The 15,450-nt window shown below is 41.9% G+C and overlaps 1 protein-coding gene across 1 annotated transcript in view; it reads left to right on the top strand.

Moving 5' to 3' along the window:
• The window catches only part of DSCAM (DS cell adhesion molecule), a 756,178-nt gene that overhangs the window by 490,809 nt on the left and 249,919 nt on the right, over window positions 1–15,450 (top strand). Inside the window, exons 17-18 of the mRNA XM_033942926.1 lie at window positions 519–759; window positions 14,944–15,090. Coding sequence (XP_033798817.1) covers window positions 519–759; window positions 14,944–15,090 — 388 coding nt within the window. The remainder of the gene's footprint in view (window positions 1–518; window positions 760–14,943; window positions 15,091–15,450) is intronic.

The following is a 15,450-nucleotide window of genomic DNA, read 5'->3' as shown; positions in this document are numbered from 1 at the left end:
TACCTAATGTATAGACTTCTGTGTATATTAACAGAAAGAAGATTATCCAGGTAAGAACTTAATCTTTCATTCTATGAACACTGTAGTCAGTGTTGACTTCAATCACTGACTGTGGAATTTAAATTTTATAAATGGAAATTCAGTGCCAGACAATACTTGGATACCAGCGCTGAATACCCGCACTGTCCTAACTTTTCTGGATAGTTACCAGAGTACTAGTGCTGAATATTGATAGTAAACGGACAACTTCCAGCTCTGCCTTAGCCCTGCACTGTACTACACCACCACTACCTGGATGGTACCGAGGTGGTCAGACATGATTTTCATTGGCATTATCTGGATACTGCTGCTAATGCTATTGAAGATTATTGATTGGGTCCAATGATCCAACTGCTGCAGTTTTGAATATTGAAAATATATCTAAATCTATATAGATATAAATAAAGATATTTTTTAACTGTAGCTTTTATCCTTGCAAACAAAATTTCATTCATAAACTTCTGCTTTTCTTCTCTTAGGCTCCTAAAAAGCACTTACAGAATGGAGTTATCAGGGGATACCAGATTGGTTACCGGGAGTACAGCACAGGGGGTAACTATCAGTTCAACATTATCAGCCTGGACAGCACTGGGGACAGCGAACTCTACACCCTGGATAACCTGAAGAAGTTCACCCAGTATGGGGTAGTGGTGCAGGCGTGCAACCGAGCTGGGACAGGGCCCTCTTCTCAGGAGTTAATCTGCACCACCCTGGAGGATGGTAAGACTCATCACATCTTACTGCCTGCTTTTGGCACTGACTCTCTTTGGACTAGCTTGACAGCCCAGTGATTAGCTGTGGATTGGACCATCTCCTGGGTGGTGCTTCTTCTAATATCAGCTTGGAATATAATGTTATGGCCAATCCAGACTCTCTTGATTTTTTACCATTTTTACTTCACCACTGAGTCTACCTCATAAGAGTTTCACATACACATGTGTACAATACAGTCTTGGTTTGAATATAATAGGTCTTTCTTATTATTTCATGCAATTCTTTTCTATTTTTTATTATTATGTATTTAGACTTTCTGAATCTCTTAGATCAGTGGTTTCCAACCCTGTCCTGGAGAACCACCAGGCCAATTGGGTTTTCAGGCTAGCCCTAATGAATATGCATGAGATAAATTTGCTTATAGTAGAAGTGACAGGCATGCAAATCTGCTCCATGCATATTCATTAGGGCTATCCTGGAAACCCGATTGTCCTGGTGGACCTCCAGGACAGGATTGGGAACCACCGTCCTAGATCTCTTTACTGGCTTGGCGTTATATAAAATTGTAATAAACAAACTTTCTTGATATGGGGGAGGAGAAACGTAGCACTGACAATATTATATATACAGGCAGTCCCCAGGTTAAGAACGAGTTATGTTTTTAAAGCTTTTCTTATGTCATATTTGTATGTAACTCAGAACTTGTAGATTTTAAGATTCTTACTATTTAACCTCTGCTCCCAGCTGACAAAAGGGCCAACTGTCCACAGTGTTCCCTCTAAGGTACAGTATGCACAACCACACAATGTTCTTAATATGGCCATGCATCATTCTTGAATCTGCTATAGAAGTGTAGGAGTTTATGCCACTGAAAATACTGTTCAGTGAAATCAAATGAAACCTCAACCACATTCTTAAGTACAAGTCATACTTGTCAAATGTCTGTAACCTAGGGACTGCCTGTAAACAGTCAACAACCCATAAATTCAGCTATGTAATACTCATTAGTTATAAAGTCATTACTCTAATTTTCATGTTTATGTGTCAAGGAAGGGGAAAGACTGCTTCTAAGTATGAAAACAAGTATTAAAGGTCATGTTAATTTGCAAGAGCCCACCATCTTTTTATTAGCCTTGCAGTTTTTTTTCCAACTCCTTTGAGCTTTTAAATCAGTTGGAACCAATGTGGGGCTTTAGCACAGGGGTTTATGTTCATTTGAAATGATTTAAGTCTGAAATGATAAGAAAAAAAAATCACAAATTTTTCTTCCTGTGTCACAAACAGTGTGCACTCTTCAGAAAGAATACACACTCTGCACAAAGAGTGTGTATCCATTCCCAATAGTGCATGCAAAAGAATACACACATTTTCTGACAAAATCAAAAAAACTCAACAAAAAGAATTCCCATGAAAGACATGGGAAACTAAAAAAAAATTAAACTTTTGAAGCCGCACACCCCTAAACTGGCATTATAAGCTATCTTTGGATTTTTCTCTTACTTGGCCTAGCTTTTGTGGTCACAGGCTTTCACCAGGGGCTACAAACCGCAGCACCCTCTAACATGGATTCCGAGTCTGGCATTTAGTTGATGTTGATTAATAGCTGAGACTTTACTCCTTACTCCACCCCATGGGCTGTGAGCTTTGCATCTGCAGCATCCCAGGTCCAGAAAACAGAAGCATGGACCAGAAATTAAAATCAGCCTTTTCAAACTGAAGAATATATCCCTGCCATGGTGCTGGCCCAGGGTCTCTTTAGCTTTGATAGTCCTCTTCAAACCAACTAAATGTTGGGAAAATCCACTGCTTATAATAATAATAATAATAACAGTTTATATACTGACCGTGAAGTTCAATGCGGTTTACAATGATTAAAAGATGCTACAGATTGAGTAGAATTAACAAAGTTAAGAGTTAGTGATTAACAGCTCTAGAGATCAGTTGTGGACTAAGATTGTGTAGGTCATTTACCTAAATACTTCAGGAACAGATATGTTTTTAGGTGTTTCCTAAATTCCCCATAAGTAGTAGGCATAAGCAGTTGTTCCAGATCTTTACCCCATAATGCTGCCTGTTGTGAGAAAAGATGTTGAAGATGCCTTTTAAATTTACATCCTCTAACCGGTGGAGAAACATAGTTCAGATGTGAGCTTCTCTTATGTCTGTTGGTTGTGAAAGAGAAAAGGTTGGTTATATATTTAGGGGCTAAACTGAATAGTACCTTAAAGCAAAAACATCCAAACTTGAACTTCATATTTGCCTCCATCGACAGCCAGTGTAGAAATCAATAGGAAGGTGTTACATGATCGAACTTCTTCAACCCACAAAGTAGCTTAACCGTCGCATTTTGTAATCGCCACATATTCTTCTGGGAAAGTGCCAAGTAGGCGATGTTACAGTAAACAAGTTGATATGCAGTATAGAATTTGTTTTACTCTTCTGGGATCTTGCCAGGTACTTGGCACAGGGATTGGCCACTGTTGGAAACAGGATACTGGGCTTGGTGGACTTCAGCTTGTCCACGTATGGCAATTCATATGTTTACCCTCTCTGTTCCTCTCATACTCATTCCTGCCTTCACACTTCATATCACTGGGAGTGTTTCTATGAACTGCACAAAGTGGCAGGTTCAAGTCTAGTCACCTTGCTGGGCAGACTAGATGGAACATGCTAGTCTTTATCTGCTTTATGTTACTATGATTTGGAGGCTGGGGTTTGAATATACATTTTTCTGTAATTAAATTAAAGGAATCTAGCTGTGGTATTAACCTGTCCATCACAGGAATGAAGAAGAGGGTAGCAGGCAGAGGCAAGGAGTCTTGGACATTACAGGGAACACTCTATAACAGTTAAAAGATAGGAAGGTGTGTAGCACTAGAAACACTTCTCTGTTGCCTGACAAGGATACTGACCTGGGACATTGGGAAGGAAAGCTTGGGACTGAGTGTGTATGTTTTGAAAAAGGACATCGGACATCAATACCTGATAAGGATACTGACCCGGGATATTGTAAGGGAGGACTTGGGACTGAGTGTGTATGTTTTGAAAAAGGACCTAAGGACGCATTGCAGGGACCGAGGGCACAAATGGAACTCGTAAGAGGCACCAACATGGAACAACAGGAGCCAGAGGAGCAAGGACCTTGTGAAATAGAGACCAGAACTGAGAGAAAATTACAAGAACAAGTGGTGCAAGGGAAACAGGCTGAGGACGTCACAGACACACAGCAGCAGGAGGAGGATGAAACTCGGGGGCTGGCAAACCATGAGGAGGACTGCAGGAGTACCAAAACACGAGGAGAACGAAAAGAGAGGGCAAAAAACTGGGTCTTAAACTGCCTGTACACAAATGCTAGGAGCCTGAGGGCCAAAATGGGAGAACTAGAAATCACTGCTAGCAAAAAGGACCTAGACATAATTGGAGTCACAGAAACATGGTGGACTGAGGAAAATCAATGGGATGTGGCCATACCAGGGTACAAACTATACAGGAGAGACAGGGCACATAAAAAGGGTGGAGGAATAGCGCTGTACGTAAAAGACTCCATACCCTCAACCAGGATGGAAACAACAGTTCAGGCGGATGGCTTGGAATCACTATGGGTTAAGCTACAGGGAGGAACTGGGGCAGACATTAAAATGGGTCTGTACTACCGCCCACCAGGACAACCTGAAGAAATCGACCAGGACCTGGAGGCAGAACTGAGGCAGGTATGCAGAAGCGGAAAGGTGATGGTGATGGGGGACTTCAACTATCCAGGGATAGACTGGAGTATTGGGCACTCAAACTGCGCAAGGGAGACCAAATTCCTAGAGGTCATGAGGGACTGCTTCATGGAGCAACTGGTCAAGGAACCAACACGGGGTGACGCCACTCTTGACCTAATCTTCAACGGACTAGAGGGGCCAGCAAAGGAGGTGACAGTATTAGCCCCGCTAGGTAACAGTGATCACAACACGATCCAGTGCAGGCTAGAAATTGGATCATCAAAGGGGAAAAGAACCACAACGACAGCACTCAACTTCAAAAAAGGAAATTATGATGCCATGAGGGAAATGGTGGGAAAAAAACTCAAAGGTAACATAGGGAAGATGGATTCCGTAGAAAAAGCCTGGACCTTACTCAAGGGAACTGTGCACGAAGCGCAAAACCTGTGCATCCCCAAGTTCAGGAAAGGGTGCAAAAAAAACAGAACAAAAAAACCCAGTGTGGATAACAAATGCAGTGAAGAAGGCGATAAGTGACAAGAAAGCATCGTTCAGAAAATGGAAAAAAGACAAAACAGAGGAGAACCAAAAAGTGCACAAAGAACACCAGAAGGAGTGTCACCGAGCGGTTAGAAAAGCAAAAAGAGAATATGAAGAGAGACTGGCAGAGGAAGCAACAAACTTCAAGTCTTTCTTCAGATACGTCAAGGGGAAGCAACCGGCAAGAGAAGAAGTGGGACCATTGGATGATGGAGACAGGAAGGGAGTGGTAAAGGAAGAGAAAGAAATAGCTGACAGGTTAAATGAGTTCTTCACGTCAGTTTTCACGAGGGAAGATATAACTAACATCCCAGAACCTGAAGAGAGCGGAAAAGGAGACCAAGATGTAAAACTGGTCAATTTAGAGGTAAGCCAAGAAGATGTACTCAAGCAGATAGACAGACTAAAGAGCGACAAATCTCCAGGTCCGGACGGCATTCACCCAAGGGTACTCAAGGAACTAAAAAACGAAATAGCGGAGCCACTTCGACAAATATACAGCCTATCCTTAAAAACCGGAGAGATCCCGAAGGACTGGAAAATAGCAAATGTCACGCCCATCTTCAAGAAGGGCTCAAGGGGAGACCCAGGAAACTACAGGCCAGTGAGCCTGACCTCAGTCCCAGGAAAGATGATGGAGGCACTGATTAAGGACATCATCTGTGAACACATCGAAAACAATGAGCAGCTAAAACCGAGTCAGCATGGCTTCTGCAAGGGTAGGTCATGCCTCACAAACTTATTGCACTTCTTCGAGGGGGTAAACAGCCAGGTGGATAAAGGGGAATCTATAGATATCATTTACCTTGACTTCCAAAAAGCCTTCGACAAGGTACCACACGAAAGGCTGCTTAAGAAGATATGGAACCACGGGGTACAAGGGGTGATCCACCGATGGATCAAAAACTGGCTGGCGAACAGGGAACAGAGGGTTGGCGTAAAGGGCCATTACTCAGACTGGAAAGGGGTCACGAGCGGAGTTCCGCAGGGGTCGGTGCTGGGACCGCTCCTGTTCAATATCTACATAAACGACCTAGAGGCGGGAACCAAGTGTGAGGTTATTAAATTTGCAGATGACACCAAACTATACAGCAGGGCTCAAACCAGGGGAGACTGCGAAAATCTCCAAAAGGATCTAACGCAGCTGGAAAAGTGGGCCGAAAAATGGCAAATGAGCTTCAACATAGGGAAATGCAAGGTCATGCACGTGGGGAAAAAGAACCCGATGTTCACATACAGAATGGGGGGAACACCGCTAGGGGTCAGTAACCTGGAGAGAGACCTGGGAGTGATGGTAGACGCAACACTGAAGACATCGGCGCAGTGCGCTACAGCCTCAAAGAAAGCTAACAGAATGTTGGGTATCATTAAGAAGGGTATTACGACCAGGACGAAGGAAGTCATCATGCCGCTGTATCGTGCAATGGTGCGGCCGCATCTGGAGTACTGTGTCCAGTACTGGTCGCCGTACCTCAAGAAGGACATGGCAGTACTTGAGGGAGTACAGAGAAGAGCAACTAAACTGATAAAGGGAATGGAAAATCTCCCATATACCGACAGGTTGAAGCAGTTGGGACTTTTCTCACTGGAAAAGCGGAGACTTAGAGGAGACATGATAGAAACCTTCAAGATCCTGAAGGGCATAGAAAAAGTAGACAGGGACAGATTTTTCAAATTAAGGACCACCACAGGTACAAGGGGGCACTCGGAGAAATTGAAAGGGGACAGGTTTAGAACAAACGCTAGGAAGTTCTTTTTCACTCAGAGGGTGGTGGATACATGGAACGTGCTTCCAGAGGCTGTTATAGACAAGAAAACATTAAATGGTTTCAAAGAAAGTTTGGATAGATTCCTAGAAGAAAAAGGGATTGAAGGGTATAGATAGATATAGACCACTACTCAGGCGATGGGCCTGATGGGCCGCCGCGGGAGCGGACCGCTGGGCAGGATGGACCTATGGTCTGCCTCAGCGGAGGCAACTTCTTATGTTCTTATGTTCTTATGTTGCCTTTAAGGTAACATTTCTCCCTGGGTTGTAGCTATTACCCTAAATGATAAATATAATTTTCCCTAAATATAATTTTCTGGGTAACAGTATGTTCTTTGACCAGAGTTACATGAGTAAATTTGGTTAGCCAATGATAAATATCTGTACAGAGGGTGCAAAGTGAAATCATACCCAGGGACACTTCCCCTCCCCCTGCCCTGCAGCATTGCCTTTTTGCTTCAGTTTTAGTCTCGCTATGGCTTGCTCAGACAAAATGTAGCTAGTTTGGGGGGAGAGGACATTTTAGCCATGAAGACTTGTCTGGCTAACTTATAAAGTTAACTGGACAAGCTTTTTGAATAGCTCTATGGTATTAAAAGGACAATTCTACTGTTTAATGGCATGCTTATATTTATGTGTGCTCTAGGTGTGTAAATGTATAGAATACTGACATTAATGTGTGTTTGTGCATATATATGCAGGTATATGTCCAAATACCACCATAGTGTTGTTCTTTAAGACAGCCATTCCAAACTTGGTCCTCAGGGGACACCCATTGAGATATCTGGATATCCACAATGAATAATTAAGAGTTAAATAGCATGCAATGATACAGAAAAAAGTAAGGGGTCCTCAGTACCTAGATCAGTAGCCTCTGAACATTCTCTGTTCAAACACATCTGGAAAAACACTTAAGGGGCTAGTAAGGATTTGTTTAAAATTATACATTTACTGGGTCCTCCCAAGATAAATAAAATTGTATAAAAGCAAGACAAACATTATAAAACATAACTGCCACAAAAATAAAATAAAATGATGGAAAAAAAGTATCATTCTTGCTCAGAGTACTAATGTCCCTTGCTCTCCTTTGCTGTTTGTGGTCACTTCTGTTCTCCTGCCTTTTTCAGCTGTCTTTTTTTTTCCTGAGAACATTTGAACCCCACCAGTTCCTAAGACCCTCATTGGCCCAAGCACATAAGTCCCCTCCCATAGGAGAGGCCTTAGGCACCTGGGCTAACTGGAATCTTAGGCCTCTCTCTCAGTGCATTCTGGGATGCACTGGGAGTAGCCTAGGACTCCGATTGGCCAGGTCCCTTAGGCCATGACATGAGTGGTGTCAGGAAATAGTATACTCTGAGGCTCTGAGAAAGGGGAATATAGAAATATGATTTTTTTTGCCAGGAAGGGTAGGGAAGGGTGGCTTTTTTCTAACATATAACATTTCTTCTCCTGTTTATTTTCCCTCTGTTCATATGCTTTTGTAAATCTTTCTCCTCTCTCTCCTTATATTTTTAAGCTTTGTAAACCGTGCCGAGCTCCACTTCCGTGGAGATGATGCGGTATATAAACTTAAGGCTTAGTTTAGTTTAGTTTAGTTTAGGATAAAAATTTTGAAATGTGAAATAAATCTGCCTAAGAGATATTTGGGATGGGTGAGACTAGCCTACAGGGAAGAAGCACTGGCAAAGTGGAGTGAGAAGAAACTTAATGGGAGAAATAATTAGTAGGAGTAAGGCAGGACAGGTCAGGAGGAAGTAGGGAGCAGAGAAGTGTAGGTATAGGCAGGGGGAGAGACAGGATATTAAAAATCAAATTGTACATTGGGAAAAAGAAGATGAGGAGGAAGAAGACATTAAGGCAGGGAGGGGTTGAGAAAGAAGTAGGGATGGTCTGTGGGAAGAGAAAATGTATGATATACACAGGCTAGATAGGGAAGAGGAACTATTGAGGACTGCCTGGGAGAGGGACAATGTGGGTTGTATAGATGAGCCAGGGTAGACTGGAAGGCATAGCATGAGAATTATGTAGATGGGCTAGGAATAGGGTGGTAAATTGTGGTAATGAGTTGGGGAGGAAGAGAGATTGGTGAAATTTGCAGTGCTTAAGAACATAAGAATTGCCATACTGGGTCAGACTGAAGGTCCATAAAGCCCATTATCCTAGTTCCAACAATGGCCAACCCAGGTCCCAAGTACCTAGCTAGATCCCAAGTAGTAAAACAGATTTCTTCTTAGCATTTCTTTTACCCACAAGTCCTCCCTGTGTGTGTATCATCTACCGTTCTCTACACTTAAGAACAGCCTGGTCAGTTTGTTCACAACCTACCATGTTTTAATTTCCTTGGTAATTTGTGCTGAGTTGAAGACTCCCAATCATTTTGAAAAGTTGGTTCCTATGGTCACAGCAGTGACTGGACTAAAGTAAGTTGGTATAGCATGTAAGACACATCCCCAGATAGTTGTGTGTAAAAGTTTATGGCAGCAGATCCAAGCACTGGTTCCAAGTGAGCTGGAAGTACAGAGGAGTAGGATAAAACTGATGGTTGTAAAAAAGAAGTGCACAGTGATTTAATGTTAAAACAATGGACTTTGAAGAGAGAGATTCCCAGCATACAGAGTAATAGTGACTGGATACTAAGTATTAGGCATCCGCTATAATAAAACCCTTAGCACATATGCACAATTGAAATTTCGTGCAGCCGTGATCCCTGATCCATGGCTCCATGTCACCGTATGCGTAATAGGAGCCTTCGACAGTTTACGATGCGTGCGGCGGTTTCTCCAGAAACATTCCTGCCCCGATCTCTGATGCTGGCTGAATTCTGATGACACCTCTCCTTCTCACCCCTGGACCAGCAGCGGCAGCAGCCGTGGGGCATTTGCTAGGCCAGCCCACTTCGATAATGTGAAGTGGGCCGGCCTAGCAAAAGCTCTGAGGCTGCCCGGCCTAGCGGATGCTGGACAGTGAGCAGGTAAGGGAGAAGAGGGTACTACTGGACAGGGGGGAGATAAAAGGAATGGAGAAGGGCTACTGCTGGACAGGGGAAGCAAGGAAGGGGTGCTGCTGGACATGGGGGAGGTAAAAGTAAGGGAGAAAGGAAAACAGACAGGGGACAGAGAGAAAGAAAGAATGAAAGACAGACAGGGGGCAGAGAGAAAGAAAGAAATGCCTAAGTCTACACATCTATTCTAGCACCCATTAATATAATGGGCTACAAAACTAGTTATAAATAAAGATGCATACAATTCACATACTTCTTGTAAGTGGTTTTAATATCATCAAGTGCTGTGGCTTTTTGTACAAGTTGTTGCAGTCCCTAGGCATTAGGGCTGCTTATTGTTTAAATCTGTGACAGTTGGTTAATCCTATCTGTACTTGTATGGAGATAGGAAGGTAAACAGAAGTCAGAGAGGGTGTGTAGACTTGCTGGCTCCAGGAGACAATTAGAGACCCAGCTCATGGGTTCCAGCAGTTTCTGAAAGTTAGACAAGTGAGATGACAGCTTCAGTGCTTGGATCTCTTCATGGGGGAGGGCTAGTTGAAAGTAACCCTCCCTCCATAAGAAATTTAAGGTCTGTTAGATGGTGCCAAATTTGTCTTTTGATGATCCCCAACCATCTGATCAAATCTATCCATCACAGAGCTTAAACATTTGGACTGTACAACTAAAGCTGTAAGGAAAAAACAATTTATGGTTAGGACTGTTCTTGCAACGTCTCTGTTCACTGTTCAAGCAAATGCCCTTTCATCTTATTGGAAGAGTAAAGTTGGAGTTCGGACTGTTAAAATACTTTAGTGTGGTCTCCTTTTGTTTTTTGGACATACGAGTGAACTGTCAGGTACATGCTTGCTGCGGCCTGCCAGCATGGAGGTTGGTCCCGGCCCATGGCCCCAAACTAAATAAATTCTTTGTAGACCCCTTTCCAACTACCAGGTAAAAGAGGGGTTACAAGCGGAATAGACCAAAACGTGTGAGGCAGTCATAGTACATCATCTGCAACATACTTGCCAGCTTTTTCTTTCCACAGTTGTGTTTGGAGGGGAAAAAAGCTGTAGTTAGCTGATAAACACTGCACAGCCTGGTTCTTATTAAATAGAGCTGGAACGCCCTCAAGTGGCAAAGGAATTAAAACAAAAAATAAGACTCTTTTTGTTTTAGGTGTGTTAGTAACAGGAGGAAGTGCTAAAATACATTGTGAGGATTAGAAGTGGAGGATTAGAGATTGTTGAGGAAAAGAGGAATTATGTATTTTTTGTCATTGTACCTTAAGCAGGGAGTAGGATGCAGAAAACACTCAAACAGGAATGGAAATTAAAGTAGATATCAAGCTAATTTCAAACTATGTTTTTGAGGAAGTAAAAGTAGACAAAGTGATGGAGCTGGATGGGATATATCCAAGAGTATTAAGGGAAGCTCTGGTGGCTCTGCTGTCTGAGCTTTTTTATGTTCTTAGAGTCTGCAGTGGTCCTAGAAGACTAATTTCTTTGACTGGGTGGCCCAAAAGCTGAATTGGTAAAGAATGCCAGACATACTGTGCTTGGATTTTAGCAATGCCTTTGGCACAGTTATGTATATATGACAAATGAACTGTGTCCGTAGTGTGAGCTCTAAGTGACTGACTGGGTTAGTGTGAGGCGACAAAAGATAGAGGTAAATAAAAAAAAAAAATCTCCAAGAAAAGGATCAGTCCTTTGTCCAATTCATTCCAGTGTTTTTGTAAGTGGCATTGCAGAGGGGCTGTTGGAAAAGTTTTGCATTTTTGTGGATGATGCCAAAATGTTCAACAGGGTAACACCCTGGAAGGTGTAGAGAACATAAAGAGTTGTGTAGGGAAGCTTGAGAAATAGTCTGGATCGGAACTTTTTAGCATGTGGTGACTGCACCCTCAAGGAGTGCAAGAAGCGTAAAATAATTTATTGAAACTTTATAGATAGAGTGAAGGCAGTTATTAGTAGTATAACTGTGTACTACTGTAATATTAGTGATATATTAACAACATTGTTATCTGCTAACATCAAGATATGTAGCTGTCAGGAGTCATTCGTCAACACATGTTTTAGGAAAGGAGTATGAAGGTTTCATTGGTGAGCTTCATTCTTCAGTTCTTCAATTCCTCGCTTAGAAATTGGATAAGCAAAAGAATCAAATTTTAATAAAAACTTGAAAACTTGAGCTAAATGATACAGGAACCATCATAGTACTTCACTGTCCCAACCGCCTTGCTAAACTATAGCTACAAGTGTACTTAATATTAACCCACTAACTAAACATAGCACTTCCCTGGTCATCCTTTGTGAGCATTTCAGCCAGTCGCTGCTGTAACACGTTTCCCCTCCTGATAAAATTGTTCTATAGCTTTAAGTCTAAACTTGCTATTGCCGAGGTCAGGGGGGGACCTGATGACCGCCTGAGATAGAGTGAAAATCACGAATGACACACGGACAAATTCTATTTATTTTTTGTTTTTGTTTTTATTTATGTTTAGTTAGTGGGTTAATATTAAGTATACTTGTAGCTATAGTTTACCAAGGTGGTCGGGACAGGAAGTACTATGATGGTTCCATTGGCAATACCAGTTTGGTTTATCTTTTAACCGTCACGGTTGCAGGTCTGAGTATTTCATACACATATAAATATTTTGTAAGCATATTAAGTGAATACTGTGATTCAATCTGACATAGGGATTGAAGCTCATCTGTGAAGGAAAGAATATAGGACCTGGAAGTGATCATGTCTGATCATTTTAAGATGGCCAAACTGGTAGATAAGGCAATGAGAAAAGTCAGAAGGATTCTTGGGTACATTTAAAAGGAGAGATCAGCAGGGTAAAAAAAGGTGTCTAAAGGGTTTCTGTAGCTGATACTCATGATGTTGTATATCAGAAATTGGAGACTTTCAGCTGAGGCACAGAGACCACTTAGCTGCAACCCAAGTTTAGGGAAACAAAAGAAATAGGAAATAGAAATACCCTCCTCCTAGAAGAGCCAATGGACCAGGAAGTGGTGTGTCTAATAAGTTCTGGGTGGGTCTGTCCTATTTTACTGCTACCCAGCTCCTCTTTACTGGCCAGTTTTTTTTTTTTTTTTTTTTGGGGGGGGGTCATCACTTTCTTTGTTTTTGTGAAAAATATATTATTCTCTGAGAACAAACAATCAAATCCAGTAACCCAGGTGTTCAGGTCACTGCACTATTAGCCTACACCTTCACTCCAGCAGGTTGAATGGCCAATTTTCTCAGGGGAGGAGGGCAAATAGTGGTGTGCCACAGGTATCTGTGCTAGGAACGGTTCTATTTAACTTATTTATAAATGTTCTAGAAATTGGAATGAGTGAGGTGATTAACTTTGCAGATGATACTAAACAGTTCAAAGTTGTTACAACGCATGCGAAATGTGAAAACTGCAGGAAGACCTTCGAAAATTGGAAGACTGGGCGTCCAAATGGCAGATGAAATTTAATGTGGACAAATGCAAAGTGATGCACATTGGGAAGAATAATCCAAATCATAGTTATCAGATGATAGGAACCACCTTGAGGGTCAGCACTCAAGAAAAGGATCTGGGTGTCATCATAGATAATACACTGAAACCTTCCGCCAAATGTGCAGTGATGGCCAAGAAAGCAAATAGGATGTTTGGAATCATTAGAAAAGGGATGGTTAACAAGACTAAGAATGTTAATGCCTCTGTATCGCTCAATAGTGCAACCTCACCTTGAGTATTGTGTTCAGTTCTGATCTCCTTATCTCAAAAAAAATATAGCGGCACTAGAAAAGGTTCAAAGAAGGGCAACCAAGATGATAAAGGGGATGGAACTCCTTTCGTATGAGGAAAGACTAAAGAGGTTAGGGCTTTTCAGTTTGGAAAAGAGATGGCTGAGGGGAAATATGATTGAAGTCTACAAAATCCTGAGTGGTGTAGAATGGGTACAAGTGGATCAATTTTTTTACTGCATCAAGATTTACAAAGACTAGGGGACACTTCATGAAGTTGCAAAGTTTATACTTTTAAAACCAATAGGAGGAAATATTTTTTTTTCACTCAGAGAATAGTTAAGCTCCGGAATGCAATGCCAGAGGATGTGGTAAGAGCAGTTAATATAGCTGGTTTTAAAAAAGGTTTGGACAAGTTCCTGGAGGAAAAGTCCATAGTTTGCTGTTGAAACAGACATGGGATGGTAGCATGGAATGGTGCTACTGTTTGTGTTTTTGCCAGTTACTTGTCACTTGGATTGGCCTCCGCGAAGATGGGATATTGGGCTAGATGGACCATTGGTTTGACCCAGTAAGGCTATTCTTATATTCTTGTGACCCTGGGCAAGTCACTTAATCCCCCCATTGCCCCAGGTACACTAGATAGATTGTGAGCCCACCGGGACAGACAGGGAAAAATGCTTGAGTACCTGAATAAATTCATGTAAACCAGGGGTGTCCAACCTTTTGGCTTCCCTGGGCCGCATTGGCCGAAAAAAATGTTTCTGGGACCACACAAACGCGCAAATGCTGCAGCAAGACAGAGGAGGGAGCCGGCAAGACGGTAAACACCCGGGGGCAGTAGAAGAAAACACTGCATCGCCTTCGACCGGGGCCACACAAAATACTTCACTGGGCCGCAGGTTGGACACCCCTGATGTAAACCATTCTGAGCTTTCCTGGGAGAACGTTATAGAAAATTGAATAAATAAAAATATATAAAAAAATAATTGAAAGGGTTTATTCTCTAAAAATATTGGACTGATATTTCTAAATTTTGAAGCTGTTCAAGATATCCTTCTTTTCTTACAATGCTGAATTTGGTAACTTTCAATCCTTATTTTAAGAGTTATTTTGTGCACAGATGGAAAAACATGGGTCATTTTTTTAAATTCCATAAGTTGGAAAAGATAAATAGACAATAGAGCAAAACAGAGTGATCTTAGCACTATAACAAAGACTTGACCAAATGGTAAAGAACTTGTGAAATGTATTATTTGTATTGCTGTTCATTATTAATTTCACAGTCGGATGCTATAAACAAATAGAGGGTTAACTGGCTTAGCATCCTGTATTCCACAGTAGGAAGTAGAAAAGTTTTAAGACATGACATGTGCAAAATAGTCCATCCCACTGTAACACCACTACTCCATTCACAAGCTTACAAAGCAGAGTATACCCACTAAATGTTTATCTCATTTCAGTACCCAGTCGTGCGCCAGAAAATGTACAAGCAACTGCCACATCTCCTGAGACCATCTCCATCTCCTGGTCTACTCCTTCCAAGGAAGCACTCAATGGCATTCTCCTGGGATTCAGAGTTATCTACTGGGCAAATCTCCTTGATGGAGGTAAAGAGATGATGCCGTATTAGATATCTATAATACGAAGGAATAAGGAACATTAGTGAGGAAAGGATTATGGAGGTTTGACCAAAGTGTGAAATTATAAATGTTGCACTCTGCCTATGGGTGAGGCTCTATCGCAGTGCATCAGGTTGGAGGAATAAGTTAGATTTCACAGTAATCAAGGTCAGAAATGTATAAGGTTCCATCACAGTGTGTGAAGTTAAGCAGTGAGAGAAATGAGTTAGACTTTATTTATGTGTGTGAAATCAGGGATGGAAGGAATAAAGAATTATCGTAGTTAAACTTGACTGCAGTGTATAAGGACAGAAGAGAGTGAGACGTCATTATGGCACGCGAGGTCAT

The sequence above is a fragment of the Geotrypetes seraphini genome, chromosome 4, assembly GCF_902459505.1.
Source record: "Geotrypetes seraphini chromosome 4, aGeoSer1.1, whole genome shotgun sequence".
Classification (NCBI taxonomy): domain Eukaryota; kingdom Metazoa; phylum Chordata; class Amphibia; order Gymnophiona; family Dermophiidae; genus Geotrypetes; species Geotrypetes seraphini.
The sequence above is the reverse complement of the archived record's forward strand: the minus strand, read 5'-3'. Positions and strand labels throughout refer to the sequence as shown.